This window comes from Danio rerio, chromosome 24 (genome assembly GCF_052040795.2).
Source record: "Danio rerio strain M-AB ecotype USA chromosome 24, GRCz13ab, whole genome shotgun sequence".
NCBI classification, from domain to species: Eukaryota; Metazoa; Chordata; class Actinopteri; order Cypriniformes; family Danionidae; genus Danio; species Danio rerio.
Window position 1 is genome coordinate 9,025,001 of NC_141044.1, and position 20,831 is coordinate 9,045,831.

Genomic DNA, 20,831 nt, shown 5'->3' on the forward strand with positions numbered 1-20,831 from the left:
ATTAACACTCTAATCACAACTAACAAATAAACAAAAATCTGCATGAGCTCACCGGCCCTGCACGCACTGCTTGAAGTGAATGAGATGAACTGAATTAACAAGAATCACTGTGCTGTTCTCACAGGTGATGTCTGATATTGCACAGATGATATAATAACTTATTATTTGCATATGTCATCTTAATAGCAATAATGGTCTTTTCATGAGCTGCAATATTAGTTTCATTTCGGTGAATGCATGCGATGGTAAACGTGGTATCACGTGGTATCAATCGCACAATTGACAGCATCTTGATGATTAAATGAAGGATTAAATAACGTTAGAACATCTCGTGCTTAAAATGTGTAGATTCAGGGGCAAACACGGTTACCTGAAAACTCCATCCCACCAGCTTTACGGTCAATGCTTTAGTCATGGCGGACTTTAAACACTGGAAGTCTTTTGTCCACTCTTCGAAAAGTGTAAATGCTTGATTGACATTTAGCACATGATCACTTATTAGATGTGTCATTAGTTGTAACTCTAGCTGGTTTCTAAAACTAAATCTGCCAGTGTCGTTTTCATTCTCTCGTATCCAGACCTTTACATTTTCACGGCTGTGACACCCTGTCATCGGAACTGAATGATTGACAGCTGATAATAAACAATGCTTTTGCGTTCTGTTCTAGCGTAGTGGGCCAATAAGAAGAGCTTGAAGGCAGGGCAAGCATTGCGGGCTTTTTTTGCACTTATTCTATTTCATCTTTTTAGATATTAGTCTGAATCATTCGGTTTGCAATGCATACCGAACCGAAAGTGTCGTACCAAACAGTTCAATACGAATATCCGTATTGTTACACCCTTTATATATATATATATATATATATATATATATATATATATATATATATATATATATATATATATATATATATATATATATATATATATATAAGAAACTATTGATTTAGCACTGAGCCCTGGTGAACTGGTCTGGGTGTTGCTGGCTTGTTCTCTGGATACCCAGAAAAACATTTTCTAACAGAATCTGGAACCCAAGGCTGTAGATCAGATTTATCTAGCATGAAGAGTGTGATCTAGCAGATCGTACCTTCTTTACTGTACCAAGGACCTGACAGATCTTGAAGATCTCATCCACCTCACTGTTGCCAGGAAACAGAGGTCGTAGCGTGTAGAGCTCAGCCATGATGCAGCCTACTGCCCAGATGTCTATGGGTGAACTATACACTGGTGACCTCAACAGCACCTCTGGAGCTCGATACCTGAACACAAACATAAAAGTTTTTATGTGAGTAGAGCAACTTGGTGGCCATTAGACAACAGATTTTTTTAAACTTGTCAAGGTTGTATTTGGGCGGTTCATTCCACTGCGACGACCCCTGATAAATAAGGGACTAAGCCGAAGGAAAATGAATGAATAAATAAAGGTTGTATTTGACATAACTTAAGCACTATATTATATTAAATAAGGCAATCAAAAGAATTAGTATCACATTAAAGTGAAAAATAGTGTCAGTGAAAACAGTCCAGTGGGCAGTGCATCAACATAATGTGCAAATAAGCTGTAGGCGTTCTGAGTTTCAAGCTCGTGGGGTTTTCTGGATCCTATCCCCCTCTTTCTTCAACTTCTCTTCCTGTCAATATGCTGTTTTGTCATAATAATATATGTTCTTAAAATTAATTAATAATGGTACTATTGATATTGACATGCACATAAAAATAAGTGTTTAAGTGGTAACATTATATATTTATTTTTTAGTTATGCCTTTATTGTGTTTGTGTTCTATTATTTATCTATCTGGGTGCTATATTAGACAGCAACTTAACTTTTGAAAGCTATATCTCCCATGTCACAAAAACTGCCTTCTTTTATCTGAGAAATATTGTTAAGCTACAAAGCAAGCATCTTAGATGCAGACAACTCATGCTTTTATGACTTCTAGGCTGGATTACTGTAATGCTCTGTTCGCTGGTTGCCCAGCATCCTCAATTAATAAATTAAATTCAGTTAGTCCAAAATGCAGCTGCCAGAGCTCTTACCAGACAACCCTCCTCCCCCCTAAAAGAACTAGCTAATATTTATCTAACCAACCTTCTGTCTCACTACAATCCAACCCACTTTTTAAGATGTCAAAACTCAGGGCTTTTGGTAGTATACAGAATAGCAAAATCTACTAAAAGAGGTTGAGCCTTCTCATATATGGCTCCTAAACTCTGGAACAGCCTTCCTGATAAATAATTATTATTTCCAACTTCCAATTTTTTTTTTTTCAAATAATACGCGATAGAGGTTGGTGACTCTAGAGTAATTTAAACGAGAGCGGGTGGTCTAAAAATATAGCGCTCCTGAGAGATGTGTGTGTGTGTGATTGAGACAGTGCACGCATCTGTCGTGGTGCTTTATGTCGCTTGTTATAGGTTGTCTGGTCTCTGTAGCATCCAGCTGAGTGTTTTTTGGGAGGCATATTTAATCGCTACATTTTACATTCTTTCTTGGCCCAATATGTACCTGCTATGTGTATATAAATAATGCTGATATGATATATGAAACACAATCGGTTTTTGGCAAACATATTGAGTGGATATGTTTGTAAATCTGACTTTGAAAGAGTCAGTGCCTCACCAGTAACAAACCTCACCGCATATCACGTGGCACTGATGTCTCATCACAAAGGGGCAAATAAAAGTGACTCTTTTGGTAGAACCCAATTTTAACGAGAGATTTTGGAAACCAGATCTAAATTTAACGGGAAAGGTTGAGTTGGGTAAGAAATAGGGCGGGGGGAAAAAAAAGCTAAATATACAGCGGGAGCGGTCTGGTGTGGAATAAAACATAGCCGTAGCATTTAGTACTTGCAATATATTGTAACATTTTTGCAAGTTACTTGTACATTGCTTTCTTATGTTGTGAATTTTTGTTGTGAAATCCCATGTCAGAAAAGATCTCATAAAGGGTGCTAGTGTGATGTCCCAATACAGTGTTTTTGCACTCTTACCATCGCGTTGAGACGTAGTCTGTGTAAGGTGGCCGAGAGCGGATCTCACGTGCCAATCCAAAGTCAGCAATTTTCACCAACTCAGGACCCATACATAACAAATTTTCTGGTTTCATATCACGGTGAAAAAATCCTACAGTATCACAGCAAAGAGATCATTTGCAGTTATTATAAAGTATCAAGTATTATAGAAGTTAAAATTGTTACGGCTTATGTTATGAAGCTTATTAAGACCTGTTCACAGCAAGAACAATATACCTAAAAAACATTTGTCTTGTTTCTAGTCTAAATATGAAAAATTCTAGAAAATCTTGAAAATCCAATAAAAATTTGTTTTTTTTTCTTAAAACAAGCAAAATAATGTAAAAACAAATTTATTTTACGTACCCTTTGGTCAGATCTTTGTTTAAAAGAAAAGCACACTTAATTTGGACTACTTATAGATATTTGGACAAAAAAAAGACAAATACTCCAAGTAAGAAAAGTAATTTTGTTGTGTAAATATAAAGCCTTGTTTATACTCGGCTCAAAACCTGAGGGATGAGCTTGTTAAAGCCAAAAGAGGCCATGGCAAAAGTGGAGGCACAGGTGGCTTTAATACACAATTACAGAATTACTGTTTTTTCACTATTTATTTTGAATTTCAAAACGATTGAATAGTTACAAAACTATAAGGAACAAATTATTTCTTTGAAAAATGAAAGAGAATAATTGAACCTATAGGTTTACAACATACAGATGGCCTGTTTATTTAAGCTTCATTGATGAAAATGGTCACGGATGTTGGGTCGTTATTGCCTGTTTAGAATTTAAGTACAAAACAAAAACTAGCCAGACAGTAATGTGTGAACTGTGAAGTGGGCTAAATCATAAAAAAAAAAAAAAAAAATCAGTGTATTTAGTAAGTGTATTTTTTCTTGCTTTTATTCTTACCATAATAAAGAAATGTATCGGTCACACTTTAAAATAAGGTTTATTAGTTAATGGTAGGTAATGCATTTACTAACATGAACAAACAATCAACAATACATTTACTAATGTATTTATTCATGTTAATAAACGTTAGTTAATGAAAATACAGTAGTTCATTGTTAGTTCATGTTAACTCATGGTGCATTAACTAATGTTAACAAGCATGGACTTAAATGTTAATAATGCATTAGTAAATGTTCAATTATGATTAATAAATGCTGTACATGTGTTGTTCATGATTAGTTCATGTTAGTAAATGCATTAACTAATAACCCTTATTGTAAAGTGTTACCAATATATCCATAAAGTAACCCATGATCTATTGTCATTAATATGTTAATAAACTTTAATAGGTAGAAATATCTGAATTTTGAACAAAAGCAAGTGATGCAACAAAGTTTGATTAAAACTTTTTTAATTTTTTATAAAAATCTTTAAAATCATAAAAATGTATAAAAATATTTACTTATAAAAACCCTGAATGATTTTAATTATATGACATACTTCTGGAAACTTCTTACTTCTCTGTTTATCCGTCTGATTTTACAGTTGATCTCTTATGACTGCCCCCTGACGTTTAAAAGAATCTCAATGGCGAAAGCGTACAGAAGGAAGATGAGACCCCCTCTAATATAATTTTCGCTGTAATTTAGTCGACTCTTTATTCCATGTGATAAATAAACTAAAAGTCAGTCAACAACTTGAACTGTAAAAATATTAAGTAAAGTTGAATTGAGCAGTCTATATGCTTTCCATCTTAAAAATATATATAATGCATTGCTAATGAGTTTATCACTTTCCCTTTCCTTCGACGTAGTCCCTGCTTTTTAACAGGTTTAATTAATTATAAAATTTATTTTTATGAATTGGTATTATCATCTAAACAATTTTATGATCATTTCAGTTATTACATTTTAGGTGCTAAGCTTTAGCACCGAATAAATGAAGTCATAAGTACAGATGACTTGCAAAAAATAATAACAAATGTGCATCCTGGCTTTATTATTAATATACATAGAGCGCACATGGTTGTGACATGCAAAAGTGAGCGCATTCAAAGCGATTTCATAATCTTGCATATTGTCAGCGGCTTTGTCATACGTGTACATTATTAGACTACACAATATCGTTATACTTGAATAACGTCCTGAATGAAGCAGTCAATGCTCCTTCTTGTTCACAAAGATGAACAATGAAGGCGCAAACCATCATTCAGGTCTTCTGCTTTGATGATGATGAACCTCACTGAGACTCCATCCTCGGAAAAAAAAACTTTGGATCTGCGCAATCACAGGGGTAGCCCCATTGAGCTCACAAAATACGAAAATCCATATTTATATGGAAGAATCACATCCCTGATAAAACCTTGCAAGGTGCGCACACTGAGCGCAGGTGCACGATGCGATGCCAGGCGAAAGCATAAATCAGCCTTAAAGGGTCACGAAACACTAAAACACATTTTTTGAGCTGTTGACAGTCATATATGTGTCCTATGCTGCTATAAACACTATTAGGACACATCTATTACACAAAAAAGTCAAAATAGGTTGTTTTTACGTTATTTCGGGCAAATTCGTTCTTCTGGTTTGAAACTTATTTTTGAAGCTGCGTCACAACGATTAGATCCTTGTGTGTATTCCAGCGTGTAGACTGGCTGTCTGTACCTGGGAGTACTTTGTGACGTCTCAGTGTGCTGCATTTATTCATGAAAAAGCCTTGGTTCAAATCAGTCAGCGCACTCTATTGTGTATGCGGTGCAAGTTCATTAATACGCATGATAGCTTCGAAGACTTTTTGTAACTGAAACAGTGTTCAGACGGCAGAGAGATGCCATGTTGTGTTGCGAAAACAAGTGGAAGAAGAAGAACTGTTTGGAGATACGAGTCGTCACGGTTGCATTTTTAAATAAGCTGCAACGAAGGTTTTGTTTTCATTTTCCCGCCATGAGAGCGCAGGTGGACTCACGTGTTGATTACAGTACACGAGACAGAAGTACGTTTGTACGGAACATTTTTTTACTCGAGAGCCGGATTTGTTGCTCTTCTCCTTTAAAAAAAGACGCGGCTCCAGTTGGTGTTGATTGTCCTGTCTTTACAGATTTGGTAATGAATTTTGGCGATCAGATGTCTTTGTTTGTTTATTCAGATGGCAAAGCTAGTTGAACGGATTCTAATCGGCTGTCCATGTTTTTGTTGTTTAACAGATGAAAAAAAAAATCCAAAAGTGTCTCCAAAAATACCAATCATGTGTTTTTCTCAATATAGTTGTGTTTTTTAAATTAAAACAATTACTAAAACGTTACCGAAATCATTATGGCTAGCGTTCTTGGTGTAAACAGGTGCTTAAAGAGAGTTAAAGAGAAAAACTCACCATGCTTGTGCACAAATGCCAAACCAGAGAGAACTTGAAACATGATGTTCCTTATTTCATTCTCAGTAAACATCTTATTTTCCCTTGTGTCAGAGTATTTCACACACACAAAAAGACACAAAAGAAAAAAAGAAACAGAGGAAGAGGATAAGAGAAGAGTAGTCCCAAAAGTAACCCATTAGATATGTGAGACTCAGTGGTTTTCTCTTTAGCTGCAGCTGTAGAGAAGGGTAGCATAAACTGAGAAAGCTACAGCTTAGCTTCACTAAAAGGATCACTTAGAAAAAGAAATGATGTGCCAAATGGAAAATGATACGCTTTTCAGGTTTAATAGGATTAAATTCAACTTTTTGGCAGCAAATGAGATACTCACACATCCTGTCACCACAGAGATACAAGAACAACTGAGCTTTATTATTTATTTACTTTTTTCAACATTTTTTGTTTCAAACAGTTTCAAAATTCAGCCTGTAGTAGGTCTTCATTTGAAACTGCACTCAGACTCAGTTGTTCTAGTAGTGGACATGAATTTGACAGCCCTGTGACCTACCATGCTTATGAATAAATGATAGTCCCTGCAATATTTGAAAGCTTATATTCCTGATGACTGACTCTGGGAACAATTTGGTTCTGGAGACAGAGAATCAGCACAGCTGTCAAACAACTGATGTTCACCAGCCACACTTACGATCTTTTAAACATTTTGTAACCATGGTTCATTTTGACATAACAACTATAGGTTAAGGCAAATTCAACTTTTTGGAAGGAATTATGGGCACTTAATAACAGCAAACAAGAATCTGACTGATATAGAATCTCATCATACCTGTCTTTCATGAGCTGGTAGAGGTTTTCTTTCATGTATTCAAAGACAAAGTACAAGTGATCATTCTCTCGTATCACCTCCTTTAGCTTCACCACATTAGCATGATTCAGTTTCTTCAGCGACTGCAACAGAAAATGGAAAAATCCAGATTTATAAACTAACATCTAACTTCTATTCATGCAACATCAAAACTGGGAAAAAGAAAGAAAGAATAATGTCTAATATTAACCATCTTATGAAGTACCTAAATGTATATAACTTGAATTTGTGATACTGATAATCAAAGCAAAAATATACATTTAAAATACATTCATGAAAATTACATCTGAAATTCTTAGTTGAGGAAATGAGTGTTCTCTCTATGTTTGGGTTATTTTAAAGGTACAGTATGTAAGTTTGACGGCCAGTGGTTGAACTAGGTATTGCACATCTGGTTCAAAACAAACACAAGTGCAGGTTGCCAGATTGACAAGACAGCAGTGTGCTGACTGCAGTGCCTAAAGGCTGATTGAAGGCTGATTTAAACCTAAATAAAAGCAACGGTACGCAATACAAGGAACATCATAAATGGTATATCATACACGGGTGCTGATATATAATTGGCTAAACTGGCAGTGGGCGGTTTAAATAAACCAAAACAAAAGCCCCTTTCACACATACAGACCTTTCCGAAAAATTACCGGCAATTTTCCGGAAAGGTCTGTATGTGTGAAAAGGTCCTTTTTAAAATACCGGTAAATTCGTTCCAGCTATTTTCCAGAAAGAAAAGTTGTAACATTACCCGGTAATTTGCCGGAATGCTGCATTGTGAACACAGAAGGAAGATTGCTGGAAAGAGCGCGTGCACGTCCAGAACGTGCTGACGTGAGACGTCTACTTTAGCCAATTAGTACAGTCAGACGCATTCACGCCCGCACGATTTATAAAAATAAAAGCCATTGAATATTTTTCCAGACACATTTAGCTGCTAGATCAGGGGTGGCCAACCCTGTTCCTGGAGAGCCACCTTCCTGCGGATTTCAGTTGCTACTCATATCAAACACACCTGAACCAATTAATTAAGACCTGAACACCAAGTGATAATTACAGGCAGGTGTGTTTGATATGGGTTGCAACTGAAATCTGCAGGAAGGTGGCTTTCCAGGAACAGGGTTGGCCACACCAGTGCTAGATGTTAGTCAGACAACGTTTATATGTTCCTTCTTGATGCTAACTTTGTAAATAATTATTGATAAGATGCTTATGATAAGCTGTTGTTTGTTTACCTTCAAGCTCTGCTCTGCTTTATCGGTATTTTGGAATGGATGTGTGAATGGCCTTTTCCGAAAAAAATTCTGTAATGTCCTTGCCTGTATGAACAGCGCTTTTTTGAATTTACTGGTAAAGTCGTTCCGGAAATTTTCCTAATATTTACCGTTATCACTGTGTGAAAGGGGCTAATGACAGCCACTCTGGAATGTAACTCACATGTTCAAAGCAGAACAACTGACTTTAGCATTGTTTCCAGAGAAACAAGAATGTTCACTTAGCATGTTTCTTAAATATCTCCAAATAAATTATGGTATTTTTATGCTTTAGAAGAGTCAAAAACTTACATACAGCAACTTTACAGAAAACTACTTGTAGTTGACTTGATGGCTTTTAAATTATTGTACTTTAAAAAAAGCCGAAGTTGTGTTCACTGAGTTTGCACCTTGACTTCTCTCAGATTCATGCACTCCTCCCAAGAGTAGAACTTCCTCTTCATTCTGTAAGAAACACAATGAATGATCTCATCTCCATGGTTTCATTAACAACAAGCGGCTTAGGAAAATCCGAATCACCACGCCATTATCATTAGAACAATGCTAATATACCTTTACATGTGATTTTAATAGGTTGCGTTCATGAATATACAGAATCATACATAGTTTTTTTTACAACAATAAAATAGAATAAAACATTCATAGACATATTCATTTGCCATTTTTCTACTTATGTAATAACATTTTTTTTTATCTTACTTTGTTTCTATACTGACCAGACTATCAGTCAGATTTTCCAGTTCAATAATACTTGAAACAAAAGCATTTCAGCAGCTGGTATACAGGACCGAAGAATGAGACCTAAGCCTGAAATTCCATGTGGAATTATGTAAGAGACAGCAGCACTGATACTTTCACTGTCACCCAGGCCACTTTCACTGTCACCCAGGTATCAACTTGCCTAGTGACTGCCTTTTCCCGCACAGGCACAACTACACCAAAGAGGGCCATTTATAATTCACATCACCAGCCCCCATTCAATGACCAGACCAAAGTGTTGGGTGAAACTGCACTAAGATGCATTCACAAGAGAAAGTCTGGGTAAGGCAGGTTTGATATGACATTTATGAAAACCCAAGTATTAAATATAACATAGACACATATGGAAAATCTATGAAAGTGCTGTTTTGGTTGTTTTTGTCAGAATGATTTAATATCAAGGGTTTGGGAAATTAAGGCTTAAGAGCTTTAGGCTGAAACATACAAACCCAAGAGTCTGATTAATAGTGGACACTTCAGAAGAGAAAACACGAGAACGATTACAGTAAACTACACCATGGTTCTCATTACTAAACCAGCAATGAGCCCCTCTCTTATTACAATACATAGGTGGCTAAACTGCACTTTACTAGCAAGTTTTTTTCTATTCTTTTCATAAGCTGATTTATAAATGAAACAGCATTATTTCTATAAATATACAAACTAATTTAAGATAGGTACAGGTGTTAATGTTATTAAAATAAGCGCAAGACATCTTTGCCTGCATATTGAATGGATTACTTCAATGCTGGTCATTTTGTCTGACAGTATGTGTTTGAGTGAGATATTGATCTGTTGTTTTCAGGTATAGTATAATGTTTTGGCAAATTCTTTTATGAATGTTGTACATTTTATATGTATTTTGAAGCCTGTATTTATTATTTATTGGTACATCTCTTAAAAACATTTTTAGGGTGACGATTTTACCCTCAGTCCGAGGATAGCATAAAGCATTATGGCCAATACTTATCCTGAAATAAAGTAAAATAGGACTTTAAATGATGATTTTAAACTGTTGCTCTGAGCGCTCTCCACCAACACTCTATTATAAACATTATTAGTCATACAATTGTGATTACTATTCAATGCATTATGATCATAGCACACTAAGCTGAGGAATTTTTATATATAACCTATAAAACGAAAACTATATACACTCACCAGCCACTTTATTAGGTACACCTGTCCAACTGCTCGTTAATACAAATTTCTAATCAGCCAATCACATGGCATGACTCCATGCATTTAGGCTTGTAGGCATGGTCAAGACGGTCTGCTGCAGTTCAAACTGAGCATTAGAACGGGGAAAAAAGGTGACTTTAAATGTGGCATGGTTGTTGGTGCCAGACAGACTGGTCTGAGAATTTTAGAAACTGCTGATCTATTGGAATTTTCATGCACAACCATCTCTAGGATTTACAGAGAATGGTCCGAAATATCCAGTGAGCAGCAGTTCTGTGGGCACAAATGCCTTGTTGATGTTAAGGTCAGAGGAGAATGGCCAGACTGGTTCGAGCTGATAGAAGGCAACAGTAACTCAAATAATAACTCGTTACTACTGAGGTATAAAGAAGGGCATCCATGTACACACAACACAGCAAACCTTGAGACAGATGGGCTAAAGCAGCAGAAGACCACACCGGGTGCCACTCCTATCAGCTAAGAACAGGAAACTGAGGCTACAATTTGCACAGGCTCACCGAAATTGGACAATAGGAGAGTGGAAAAACATTGCCTGGTCTGATGAATCTCGATTTTCGCTGTGACATTCACCTTTTGGATGTGGTGGAACGGGATATTCGCATCATGGAAGTGCAGCCAACAAATCTGCAGCTACTGTGTGATGTTATCATGTCAATATGGACCAAAGTCTCTGAGGAATATTCCCAGCACCTTGTTGAATCTATGCCATGAAGGATTGAGGCAGTTCTGAAGGCAAAAGGGGGTCCAAACCGGTACTAGTAAGGTGTACCTAATAAAGTGGCCAGTGAGTGTACATTGCAATTCTGATTTAAAATGTAACCAAATGAGCCCTTTAAAAAATTATTATACCAAAAGAAAGATTTGTCCAAAAAACATTCTAAAAAAAGACCCGGTACTGGTAAGGTGTACCTAATAAAGTGGCTGGCATACAGTATACACTGCAAAAAAATTATTTTCTTACATATATTTGTTTTCTTGTCCAAATATCAAAAAAAATAGTTTTAAGGAATAATTTGACTCATTAAGACAATAGTTTTTGCTTGTGTAGTAAATGCTTCTTGATTTAAATGTCCCATAAAATTAAAATAACATATTTTAGATGTTAGTATCAGTGTTGTAATTTAGATATCTATTTGCTATTTTGCTCCAAAACAGTGACAAAATTTGTGTTTAGAAAATCCAAACTGATACAAACATGTAAAACTTGTAGTTTGAGACCTCCTCCTAAATTAATCAACGGTTTTTCTAACATCACCTCATACTAGATCTTATCAAATCATAACCAATCAAATGCACTCTAGTATCTTACATGCCCCACCCACTTTAAGCGTTTTTCATTTGCTTTTTATTTGATGCACTTGAGCTCAACCACTTCCACTGGCAGAGCGGAGATAAAACAAAACGCTATTGGTTGTTTTTAAAAATGCCCCACCCTTTCTTTGTGTTTGGGTTGAGATTAACAAAAAAAAAAAAAAAAACATCAATAAAAAAGCATATTTTAAAGCACTTAACGGGACTTTTATGAATTTTTAGAAACAAGACAAACATTTTAAGTAAGAAAAGCATTTTTGCAGTGCTCATACTTCAAATAAAAGTCAACACAAACCCTCGTAAAAGTCTTAACACTGAAAATGCGTCTAACGCGTTTAAACATGCTTCTGTAAAGAACAGGAGTCCATTCTTCGTACCTCGCTTAAATGATCCAAGATGATTTGGCAGATCCTGGATCTTTTAATCTTGATAACTGATCTCTGGCTAATTTAGTTTTTCAAACAAGTTCGTGAATCAGATTAAAATGTCTGGATAAACTAATCTGAGATGGCTGCGTGTGTTGTGAAGGACAGATCTACGGTTTGTTAAATATGATATGCAATAACTTTACGTATTTGTTGTGCCCTGCAGGCTTTACACTTTCATGTGACAAGTGTCTTTAGCAATTTATTTAGTTTTCCAGTTAGAGCGGATTTTCTTTATTATAGTAGCCATAGTAGTATTATAGTAGCCGGTTTCTTGAACGTTGTGAAGAATAACTGGATGTTTACAAAAGCATTTTGATATTGGTAAAGGTGTCTGCAACTTTTGTGAAGCATCAAATCACCGTCATATTAACTGTCAAAACATGTTTATGACTGCATAAATGTATTATTCCTTTAAAAAAAAGTTGCATATTGTGCAAGTTTATTATTATACACAAATTGTACTAAAGCGATCTAAAAATTTCCACCAGATGGCAGTCTTTGTACTTTTATTTTGGAGTGCATATTGCATAAGTCCTATTAATAACTTCATACTCATAGTTAAAAAATATAATTAATATTTTCCCAAGTGTATATAACTACTACTGTAAAAAAATATCAAAATTCGGTACATTCTTTCAGTATCATCTTTGCTTGAACTGACCCGATCTAATCCTGTTTATATGAATTAAGCCTGCTCCCTAGCAGGTTTGAGCTTTCAGAACTGTTGCTATGACAACAACTCTCGGATCAGTTTTGAAGAACGAAACGATCCTGGATTGTGTCAAATCGTCAATAACCAAATCCAGCTAACGAAGTAATCCACGTATGAAGAACAGACCCCAGACCTGTATATGACAGACAACAAAATCGAAATAAAATCTTGATTTAAAGCTTTTAGAGACTACCATTGAAAAGCAGGATGTACATACATCTGAAACCTGGCTAACAACTTTGTGGCCACTCCAAATGTGGAAGCAAATAGTCAGATTTTGATTAAAAAAAAAATAAATAAATAAATAAATATATATATATATATATATATATATATATATATATATATATATATATATATATATATATATATATATATATATATATATATATATATATATACACTTGAAGTCAGAATGTTTTGCCCCCCTGTTTATTTTTTTCCAAAATTTCTATTTGACAGAGATTTTTTCAACATATTTCTAAACATGATAGTTTTAATAACTCATTTCTAATAACTGATTTATTTCATCTTTGCCATAATAACAGTAAATAACATTTGACTAGATATTTTTCTAGACACTTCTATACAGCTTAAAGTGACATTTAAAGGATTAACTAGGTTAATTAGGTTAACTAGGCAGATAAGGGTAATTAGGCTATTTATTGTATAAAAATGGTTTGTTCTGTAAAAATATATAGCTTAAAGGGGCTAATAATTTTGACCTTAAAATGGTGTTAAAAAAATTAAAAACTGCTTTTATTCAAGCTGAAATAAAACAAATAAGAGTTTCTCCAAAATAAAAAAAATTATCAGACATGCTGTGAAAATTCCCTTGCTCTGTTAAACATCATTTAGAAAATATTAAAAAAAATAAATAAAAAACATTCAAAGGGGGGCTTATAATTCTGGCTTCAACTGTATAAGTATATTCAATAGATTAACTTGCACGGATTAATTGTTCACCTAAATAATTACAATGTGTGCTTTGCTAGCAAAATAACCGTAAATTTTGAATTCACATAGACTTTAAAGCAGGATAAGCCAATTCATTCTTTTATTTATTCCATGTTTTGGCTTACTTGCATTTGTTCTATGTTATCAGACCTCATGTCACATCCTGTAAAAAGCCTAACTTTCCTTGGATGTCAGTCCATGTGTCACTGATTAGCAGGAAAGTAAGACAAATTATTTTAGACGCATCTGTCTGACACACCTCTTGATGGCCACTAGTTCTCCAGACTCGTTGCTCTTCCCCATTAGAACGCTGCCATAGGTTCCATCACCCAGCTGCTTGAGTGTAGTGTAACGGTTCATTTTCACCTTTTCACCCAGAGAAACAGTACTGACAGACGGGCGTCTCTCCTCTTAGATTATCTGATCATTGCTATGCTGTAGACAAACTTTGGAAAAGTCAAGCAAGGGATGCCACTCCATCCCACTGTACTGTTGGCACTGAAAGCAAAAACAGAAAATACAATATAACAGTTTACTGTACCTATTCAGCAACAGCACTGTAGTGCACACTTTAAATTTTGACTGATGGTAAAATACATTAAAGACATTTTATTCATGTAATCATTTAAAAAAATACACATTTTTTTGTATACAACTTGTCTTTGAATGATGGATGTCAGTGTTATTTGGGCAATATTGGCAAGCCTAATGTATCCAAGTATGTTCTTAAGAAGATTTTCGTTTTCAGACTGCATAAAACAGAAGTTTGAACCTACTTTGTTAATGCATTTCAGAGAGAAAAGGCCATAAAACATGTTGTTTACAATAAGAGCAGTAATATGGTATTAGTATGAGCCTATAAAAAATTAGAAACTTAAATGATCTCACACCACAAATTTAATGACATCTCACCAAGTAAAACATGGTACAATATCAGGGTTTCCACGCTTTCATTAAAAGCAGATTCAAAGACTTTTAAGGACTTTTAAAAGCACCATAAATTTAAAATCAAACACTCAGTGGTGTAAATTAACTAATTACTGTACCCAAATTACTGTAACGGAATAGTTTTTCTCAGGGATTGTAATTTACCAAGTAGTTTTAAAAATGTGTACTTTTACTTTTGAGTACATTCTTAGTGCTGTATCGGTACTTTTACTCCATGACTTTCCTTCAACCTGCAGTCACTACTTCTTTTTTTTTGTCTATGGGGATTATTTAGAAAAATCAGTCCTGTGATTCCTGTCCAATCAAATCACATATAGAAGGTTATTCTCATGATAATGAACTACCTCAAGACATGGGTGATATTCTAATTATTTAATTTGTAATGTAATTTAAAATTACAGCAAACTGTTTAAAAGCATTAAAAGTGTCCAAGATGTTCAAAATGTTTACACGCACTAACACAGAGACTATTTAGATCAGGGGTCACCAAACTTGTTCCTGGAGGGTCAGTGTCCTGCAGATTTTAGCTCCAACCCAAATCAAACACACCTGAACGAGCTAATCAAGGTCTTACTAGGTATACTTGAAACATCCAGGCAGGTGTGTTGAGGCAAGTTGGAGCTAAACCCTGCAGGGACACCGGCCCTCCAGGACCGAGATTGGTGACCCCTGATTTAGATGCATGTCACACAGGGCTCGAAATTGCGACCATTTTGGTTAATTATAGAATCCATCTGAGTAAGCCAGGTACGACAGGGATGTCCAAACTCGAATAGAGGTAAAGTTGGTTTTATATTCGCACATTCAGACGTTCCCTGTAATAATATAATTTAATAAATGTATTATTTGGAAACTCTAAATAACAAAATCATATTAGCAGCAAATGACTACAACATTGTTCACAGTCAAATAAACAGTGTTATTGTTGTTTTCAAGTCATACTTCCATGCTTATTCCAATCTAATATTCAAAGTAACATGGTAAACAATATAGAGACTTCTAAATGAATAAATGTGCGAATATAAAACCAACTTTACCTCCATCAAACTCAGTCCTGGAGGGCCGGTGTCCTGCATTGTTTAGCTCCAACTTGCTTCAACACACCTGCCTGGAAGTTTCTGTTATAACTTACCTAAAAATAGCTTGATTAGCAGGTTCAGGTGTGTTTAAATGGGGTTGGAACTAAAACATATAGGACACCGGCCCTCCAGGAATAGAGGTAAAGTTGACTGTGAACAATGTTGTTCTTTGATAATCATTTGCTGCTAATATGATTTCGCTATATAGAGTTTGCAAATAATACATTTATGAAATTTTAATATTAACGGCAAAGTCTGAATGTGCGAATAGAAAACCAACTTTACCTCTATGCTCCAGGACCGAGTTTGGACACCCCTGACGTACGAGGAACGGACGCCAGAACGGTTACATCGGCTTAAACCATCCTAACAACATATAAACACCACATAGAAAAGTCATTGCTAACATCAGTAGATCGAGCTTGCATTATAACGTAAATATTGAGCCAAAATGCACGAGGCCCAAAATGACAAGCATTTAGTAAAAGGAAACGAGTAAAGGTTCACAAACCGATCTCTGTCAGTAATCTGGTTTAAGAGGTATTAGTGGATCGACACGGGGCACACGGAGTTAAGATGCTTTTCAAGGTCATTCAATAAGCTGGGCAAGTGTGCACTAACATGGAGAGGTATAAATCAATATATTAACGTTAACATTGCAATAACATGTAATAAGACAATAACGCGTGTTTTATGTATTTAACGTTAAACACAATCAGCATAATCTATCAGTCCTTGTGGTAACGTAACGTTATTGTATTTACATTTCAACATCAATACGCTTAAAAAGCCATAACAGTTTCTTTACTTATAGTTATTAATCATTATTACTCCAAACTGTGTTTTCGTTTGATTCTAGTGATCTTGCTGCAATGTTTTGCCCATGCACATGATGGTGATCGCGTAAACTCACCCGTTGTGATGGCACTCCTCCCCGATAATCGTTGCCTGTGTGTGTAGATAAGACTGATGTGTTTACGAGAGATAAAATAACAGTTTATCTCTCTGTTATAAAGGCGTGATCCATCCTCACCCAGGCAACCGACACTCGCGACGGCCAACAACACACAACCGGTCGGAAGTTTGGAGTCACGTGTATCCGCAAAGGTTCATGGGGCTTGTTGTTCAAATGTTAAACACTTTCTTGCGAGGCACGTATGTTACTTACATTCATCATTTAAATTTATTTTCGGCTTAGACCTTTTATTAATCAGGGGTGGTCACAGCGGAATGAACCGTCAACTTATCCATCGTATGTTTTTTGCAGCAGATGACCTTTTAGCTGCAACCCATCACTGGGAAACTGTTGCTTATTTTATTATGTATTATTTATATATTTTATATTAATAGTAGTAGTAGTATAAGTAGTAGTAGTAGTAGTGTAAATAAAGCTGATCGATTTTTTATTGACTAAAATGTAAATAGGCTAATTAAAATTGTCTATGGATTGAAGTTTATAGGAATTCTTAGTAGCCTATTATTGAGTCAAGAAATGGAACTCTGGGTAATTAAAATACGTTTCACACAGAGTAATTAGAAAAGTTAGATATAATTTTAACAATCTAATAAATTTAGATTAATTTACAGGCTATAAATAATTTTTTAAGTAACTTATCCAACACTAGATTGTGCACAATGTCATCTAAACAACATTGGAATGAAGTATAAATGTTATAACATTTATACTTCATAACATTTATACTTCATTCCAATGTTGTTCCACAGGGATATTCCACAGTATTTCTATAGTATTTTTCTTTTTCGGGAGAAAGCCTTATTTTGGCTAGAATAAAATCAGTTGTTATTAAAAAAAAAAAAAAAAAAAATTGAGCTCAATATTATTAGCCTTCTTAAGCAATATTTTTGATTGGCTAGAACAACCATTGTTATATAATGACTTTGCTTTAAACTATTTTGTTTATAAATTTTGAAACTACAGCACAGATGGACAGTTTTAACGGCCTTTCTATTAGCACTATGCTGAATAGTACAACAGTAATTTTTCAGTTCCTTATAAAACTAAGTAAGACAGTTTTATTTTTATTTTTTTGGAAAATTTACACTTATGTTATGAAACTTAATTAACAAAATAAATAGGTTAATAACAAAAACTTCAAAATATCATAATTAAAATATCCCAAAATTATGTTTTTGAATTAAATCTAACATCGCTGCATTGAAGAAAAAATACAATAACAAAAAATAAGAAAGAAGAGAGAGAGAGTGGGGAAAAAATTACAAAGCCTCAATCATCAAGAAATAAAAGATTATCATAAGCTTTAATAAACTTATTATTCTTATTATTATTAATACGCTTAAGAGATTCAATATTGTACGAAATTTCAACAAGGAAAGTACTATATAGGGATTATTTATTTTAACTTATTTTTGTGTATAAAAATGTACAGTGTAACACAAAAAAATTACAATAAGATCAAGAGCATGATCATTACATATCTTTTATAGACAAATTTAAATCATGTTTAAATAAGGACAATAAATAAATAATAATGTTATTCTAAAGATGTTTAATTTGAGTGCAACTATAGAATAAGTGAAATAAAGTCTCTTCATTTTTATTGCAAACAAAGTTAGGCCTATATAATGTCTTGCCTAGACCCTTTTCACAATGACTCTTCACTTTCCCGGTAACGTTATCGGTAACGCGTATTTTTAGATCCGGTTTGCCTTTCAATAAATTTCAGGAAAACTTTCAGGAAATTTTACAACTGAATAGCATTGCACAGTGTGAACTGACACTATTAAAGGGTCATGGAAGCCCCCTTTTCAAATTCAAGATAAGAGCACAGAATTACTAATAAGTCTAAGCAATGTCTAATAAAGTAAGTTCTTTTACTCTAAAGTTTTTTTTTTTTTTTGTATTTGAATAAACGGACACATCCGTTATTCGTGTTATCCTGCCATTTTTTTGATACCTTGACACAACTGTTTGCAGTAGGCTTGATAGGCCTATATGATTGTGTGCCTCTATCTTTTTGAATGTTTAAGGCATCCAAAATTAAATTACTGCTGTTAAAAAAATCGTGGTCGACATTGCTGTAAAATTCCCCTCATTGTTTACCTCTGCTTGGCAAAAAAAGCGCTCTACTATCACAATTTCTCTCTATCACAAACCAGATTTTAAGATGGGCATGTTGTCTATGACTTGAATGATTTTACTTCGTCTACACATGCCGTGTTACCAAAAGATGGCGCAATCGGCTTATTAAGCTCCATGTCACTTGTCCTGGAAAGCTGTTTACCCCAAACCAGTGTTTGTACATTTTAAAAACAACTTTATTTAAATTAGGACCTCAGTCTTGCGTTTTCCGCTGATAGATAAGCTGTTTTGCAGTGCAAGGTGTGAATTAGACTTTAGTATTTTTTTAAATATTATTTTTTTTACTTCAACAAAATAATAATAAAAAAATAAGGAACCTACTAGCACTTTATTTTTATTTTTGGTTAAAAATACAGTACACACACACACACACACACACACACACACACACACACACACACACACACACACACAGAGACTGTTACAGAAGTCGGGAAGTTGATGTTGGGTCGGAAAAGTGGCTGAATGTTTATACCAAAATTTGATGAATATGCGCAGGTGAAAGCCAGTGGGCCATGTTTCATAGAGGCTTATGAAGGTCAAGCAGGATAGGCAGTAGTTGAAAATATTATATGTCAACATGATGGTAGTTACTATTCTTTGTTTTTGCACTTTGATCGGAAGGGCTTTGGCGCTTATGCCTCACCCAAAACAAAACACACCCTAATAGTAGCAGTGACTACAGTACCAATATTACAAGGATTTTATTTATAAATATTTATACAATATAAAGGATATTAATATTTTGCATTATAAGAAGAGCATTATGCAGTAGTGATTTCCTGTTAGATGTGTTTTCCAAAGTTTGTTCTACTGATTTTTTTTTATATATATATATATATATATATATATATATATATATATATATATATATATATATATATATATATATATATATATATATATATTACAATTTTTATTGTAAAAGCTTTTTTTATATACAGCAAACTTTGAGAAAAAAAAATGCTGCTATATGCAGAATTTTCACTTAGCATTACATTGCCTCATAAAAAAAAAACAACTACAAATATCTACATACGTTTAGCACTTGTAAAACAGCCTGAGTTTTGAAACTCACCTGAGGTTAAAAAGGAGGAACAAATTAGAACAAATCACAACTGTAATTCTACTTCAAATTAGTCTGGGTTATCTCTACAGTTTTTGGCTTTATAAAACCTGGCAAGCCTGGGTCATTGATAGGCTTAATCTGTTTTCCTAATGTAAGAGGGGTTCGTCTGTCATGTATAATCTTAACACGATTTGGTTTGCACTGGAATTCACTAGGAATCGGGGGATATCCTGCAGATGGCTGGGTTGAGTTTCATAGGGGACTTTACTCTGTCACCTCTATTTCCACATGCTGTGTTAGAGCCACACACAAAGTGACCTGATGACATTTGTGGTATATTTCTAACTAATATTGTTTGCATATGAAATGTTTCAGTCCGTTTCTCGGCAGTACAAACCCATGACATGAACTGTGATTTTCTTAAAAAAAAAAGAAAAAAAAAGTCAAAGACGTGAAGTGTTGACAGGTGGGATTTTCAGATTGCACTCGGTGCTCCACACGTAGTCTGAGCTTAATGCCATTTCAGTAAGGGATTATGATTCAAGAACTTCCAGACAAACAGAATTTCATTGGATTGATTTATTTGGTCACACAAGATATGGGGCTTCAACTTAAGAAGTCTTTTAGAAACAACACAAACTTGTTGATTTTTAGATGATAATGTAGTAGTAACACCTCAAGCAAGACAAACAATGTTTAGGTTTGGATTTAAATGTATGCATTTTCAGGTTTGGTGTTGTTCATATTTGTTGTGTAAACACAGATGTGCACAGTGT

General features: G+C 34.6%; 1 protein-coding gene across 26 annotated transcripts in view; it reads right to left on the reverse strand.

The window, feature by feature from the left end:
- mak (male germ cell-associated kinase) overlaps positions 1-16,950 on the reverse strand; it is a 37,586-nt gene extending 20,636 nt beyond the window's left edge. For 4 of the 26 annotated variants that reach the window (XM_087308218.1, XM_087308216.1, XM_087308214.1 and 1 more), the window contains exons 1-8: positions 16,779-16,934; positions 14,098-14,336; positions 8,858-8,912; positions 7,165-7,286; positions 6,889-6,968; positions 6,339-6,421; positions 2,997-3,129; positions 1,091-1,262 (exon numbers count right to left, since the gene is read on the reverse strand). In XM_087308218.1, the coding sequence (XP_087164344.1) occupies positions 1,091-1,262; positions 2,997-3,129; positions 6,339-6,411 (378 nt within the window). In that variant the 5' untranslated portion in view covers positions 6,412-6,421; positions 6,889-6,968; positions 7,165-7,286; ... (1 more) ...; positions 14,098-14,336; positions 16,779-16,934. 26 annotated transcript variants of the gene reach the window in all.
- Positions 16,951-20,831: the final 3,881 nt, after the last annotated feature.